Genomic DNA, 4,429 nt, shown 5'->3' with positions numbered 1-4,429 from the left:
ACAATAACACTGGTCAACACGATTTTTGGTGAGTGGGGAACAACTTGAATACGATTCTACATTTACCTTACAGTTCGTGCTGACGAGAAACAGATATTTTCGGTAAGAGAATGTTGATTTCGAAACTATAGTACACGGATAATTTATATTTATGTAATTTTCATTGTCTTGCCCGCATACATTTTGGTATTTCGCTGAATTTCATTTGAGAACAATTAGGTCTTAGTAGATACATTACATGTGATTTTCTTCTAGCACATTAACAGTCCACCTAGTGGTCTTCTTTATATATACATAAATACATGCATACATACATGTATATATATATATATATATATATATATATATATATATGAGTGGAAGTCACTGATATGATATGATATGAAACGACATGATATGAAACGACATGATATGATATGATATGATACGATATGATGTGACAAGATATGATATGATATGCAAATAGCAAAAATAACAAATAAAAATCAGTTACTGATAAAGTATTCAACACGAGTTACAGTAATTTGTCTTTATTAATAGTTAGATTTTAAGTTTACATCGAGATCTGCTTCATTGTTGTGAAATAGTTAATAGCTTAATGATGATGAAAAATATTAATTACAAATATTAGTATATCAGAAAAGGCATGGAAAGATCACGAAACTACGGTATGCACGAAAATTTATGTGGTGTATTCATCAGTTTGAGGAAACTATTTTTTAAAATATCAAAAACGAAACGATAAGCAAAGTATTCTAAAGTTTAAAACTTTTTTCCTATAGTTCTCTTCTGAAACTGATGATACCGTCACGTGAATTCTCGAGTGCAGCTTTGTTTCCTTAGCTGTTCCTTGCCTCTTCTGACATTTGGAGTTGATATTTTTTGGCGTAAGAATCAGTATATGAGCATATCTTTGTTCAAGTATGTACATTTGTGTGTTTTCGAAGAAGGATGTATTATTTTAAATAGATATTGTAGAACCCATATATTTTATTTGTTAAAATTTACTTGTATTGCCAGGATTGTTTTCAGCTGTTCTAGCATTCCATAAATATTCCACTAAATCAGACAACACAAAATATGATGAGTTTTTCCCAACAATTCTTAAAGCCAGTATTCCATCATTTTTAAGATATTCATCGGTGAAACTTTTACATTCTATTTTATCCATTCTTGTTGTTCCATAGCCTTTAGATTTTAGGAATCTGAAGAAGAAATTGATATAGCTCTGCCTTACAAGTAGTCTGTACAGCCAAAGAAGTAGGCTTAAACAGCTTAAAACAGCAATAAAACTGAACCAAAACCATAGAAAGATGAAAATCTTCTCATTAAGAACATTAATCGGTAGTAAACATCTGGCCTTCAAGGTTAGAGTTATATCTTGATGTCTTACTTGGAAGTTACAGTAAGCAACTTTAGGGAAATAATGTTTTGTTGAGTTGGATTCTTGAAGTAGTTTTGAACCGAATGTGGTAAAGTCTAACCTTAGTAAAAACGTGAGTAAGAAATATTGACATATGGCATTCAGCGTGTACCATATTTTGCTAATAAGATAAATTCCAGACAGATATGTACCTCGATGCTTGTTTATAGTGAATATATGTAAAATGTTAATGTTTCTCTGAGATATCTGTCGTACATTTTCCAATCTCCTGTTGACCATAATCCATTTGTGAATATAAGAAGCTATTTGCTGAATGGATTTATTTCGTTCATTTTCTGACACCATTTGAAGATCATTTGTAAGTTGAACTAATTTATTAACATTCAACCCAGAAGTTTTATTCAACATTAACCAAAAATAATTGGGGGCCTTGAATAAAAATGCTTGGAATAATAGAATTATAGGAATCCAGAGATGATAATGGACCATAGTAGTGTATTCCTTTTCACTTAGTTTCTTGTCATCAGGTACATAGTACAAAGTACCGGTCCAGCACATACTTTCCATAAACTTACGTTCTGATGGCGGTATTAACACTGGCCTCCAACAACTGATTCCATGCTTTATATAAGTGCCAGAACTGACGACAACAGTAAATATAAGAAGTGCAGTGACTGTATATGTATGGCTTAATTTATCGACGATGTCATCATCTCCGCTGCCAAGAAACCATTTTTTAAAATCTTTCACTGTTTTAACACCCCTGAAATAAGAAAATAAGTATCTTGATATTGAATCAATTAAAAACAAAAACAAATAAAGCAATGAAGGTTAATCATCAAGGAACACCTTATTTTTAAGCGAATTTCATCAATAACATAATTTTGTTGGCGTTAATTTTCTTTTTCATGTTAAATGTTAAGCAACAGTGCGGAGACTTTAAGTATATGTCTGTTCGAAAACCACTGCACGGCTGAGCGTACAGTATAATCCTCAGCCAACCGAGGTGTGGTATACGTAGAGCATAGCGACTGTAGCTGGTACCTAATAGTCTTACTGATACCTTTCTACCGACACACAAATACATACACACACATATGCCTATGTCATAGATTTTCTCGACTGAAATTAACCTGCTCTACACATCAACAAATATATCGATCAAACGTTTCTACTTGATTGAGATTATAGGACATCCTTGCATGAACATTTCTAAAAACCAAAGCTCCATTATTTATTGATTTTATGATCTGCTAAACATTTATAATCTATATCTAAAAACACCATCTCTTTAAACAACAATATACTGGACGATGAAGAACTTCACATATGAGTAAGTTTACATTAGGTACAATGCACGCACTTCTAGAATGTGGAATATCTCAAACAAAGTATTTTAGACAATCCGCGTTTTTAATTTATACTCAACTTTCCTTCTCACCCATAAAACACACACACATGCTAATACTAAAATGTCATAACATTTTACCAGAAGTGAGCATAACTGTACAATTACGTCAACATTGCCTTACTAGTTTAGAAACACAATTCTAAACAAAAAATTAAAGTAGTACGTATCAAGTCCATCATCTCACTTCTTACTAGCAAGATCATAAAACATTAAATGTAACCTACCATAAAAATTTAAAATCTAAATATGCTACCATATTAGAAATAGGTCACATATCTACAACATTTAAAGTGTACAAAAAAAGACAATAAAAAGAAAGTGAAACACGTGGAAGCAATCTCTAACAATCACGAATATTCCATTTGGTCAAAACATAGAGACAAGATTAATATACAAACTATATATGAGGTCCACAATAGAGTGTGTCTGTCCATTATGACACTTTCAATATCTTATCTGACCACAACAAAGTACGAAAAACTAAAAATAGCATTTTTTCGAAATATTACAGGGTGCTCAAAGACCGAAAACCACCTAACACAGCAAAAAATAAAAACAAAAGAAAAACTCAAAATAGAAGACAAGTTGGACATGAAAGTTATACAGTTTTTTTTTTCTTTTTTTAACGCATCTAACTCAAACCCCATAAAGTCCCTAGCTCAAAAACGTCTGCAAAACACCAGATATATCTTTGATACACTAGTTGACTATTGTAATAGCATCCTTAGAAGACTATACTTCTTACTCCGCTCAGACAAATATAAAACGTACGTACACAAACAAGACAATGACGTCATTAATTTCAAACCACTGTTCTGGGATATACACTGCTCAATCAAGGCCGCTTTGGGGACTAAACAATACCATACAGGAAAGGTTTAAAAACTAGTAAAACACCGTCACGCACGGGCCTCCGCACTACGCCAACAATAAATCACAAAATAGTTGAGCAAAGAGATCTCTAGGTTTCAATCCATTCGGTTAGAAATAGCAAAGAAATCTTCAAATCGCACTTTACTGTCATTGAAAAGTAGGTTAGATTATTATTAGATAATATCGCTCTGGATACATACGGTTACAAATATCGGTTGGCACAACTGTAAGTATAGATCTACTCAATCAGGAATGCCCTTGATTTACCGGAAATAGGATTTCTTACATTACATCTCAACTTCAATGAAAGTATTAGTGTAATCCTCTTGGCTAAGTTATCCACCTATATGCACCATTTAATTCCTACACATTTAAAATGGCTCGTCAGCCTGCTCTATTTCCACAACCATACCTTCTTGTTCACTCTGTACATTTTTGAGTCGCTAGCTTACTTCCAACAGCATACGTACACTATCATGTAGATGATTTCTCATTCACTTATACTTATTCTTCGCACACCGAACGCTAGGTTTGCACTATCTCCATGAACAGAATCCTTCCCAGAAAACATGACACTCTAGGTTTCTTCCTGATACACCGCAGTGATATTGTAGCAACCAACCACATGGTTCCGGGTTCAGTCCCACTGCGTGGCACCTTGGACAAGTGTCTTCTACTATAGCTTCGGGCCGACCAAAGCCTTGTGAGTGGATTTGGTAGACGGAAACTGAAAGAAGCCCGTCGTATATATGTATATGTAT

General features: G+C 33.4%; 1 protein-coding gene across 1 annotated transcript in view; it reads right to left on the bottom strand.

Moving 5' to 3' along the window:
* Positions 1-514: 514 nt before the first annotated feature.
* LOC106874682 (innexin unc-9) overlaps positions 515-4,429 on the bottom strand; it is an 8,193-nt gene continuing 4,278 nt past the window's right edge. Inside the window, exon 2 of the mRNA XM_014922486.2 lies at positions 515-2,147. Within this exon, the coding sequence (XP_014777972.1) occupies positions 998-2,147 (1,150 nt within the window). The 3' untranslated portion in view covers positions 515-997. The remainder of the gene's footprint in view (positions 2,148-4,429) is intronic.

Source organism: Octopus bimaculoides, chromosome 2 (assembly GCF_001194135.2).
Source record: "Octopus bimaculoides isolate UCB-OBI-ISO-001 chromosome 2, ASM119413v2, whole genome shotgun sequence".
Classification (NCBI taxonomy): Eukaryota; Metazoa; Mollusca; class Cephalopoda; order Octopoda; family Octopodidae; genus Octopus; species Octopus bimaculoides.
This window is presented reverse-complemented; position numbering and strand designations above follow the sequence as displayed.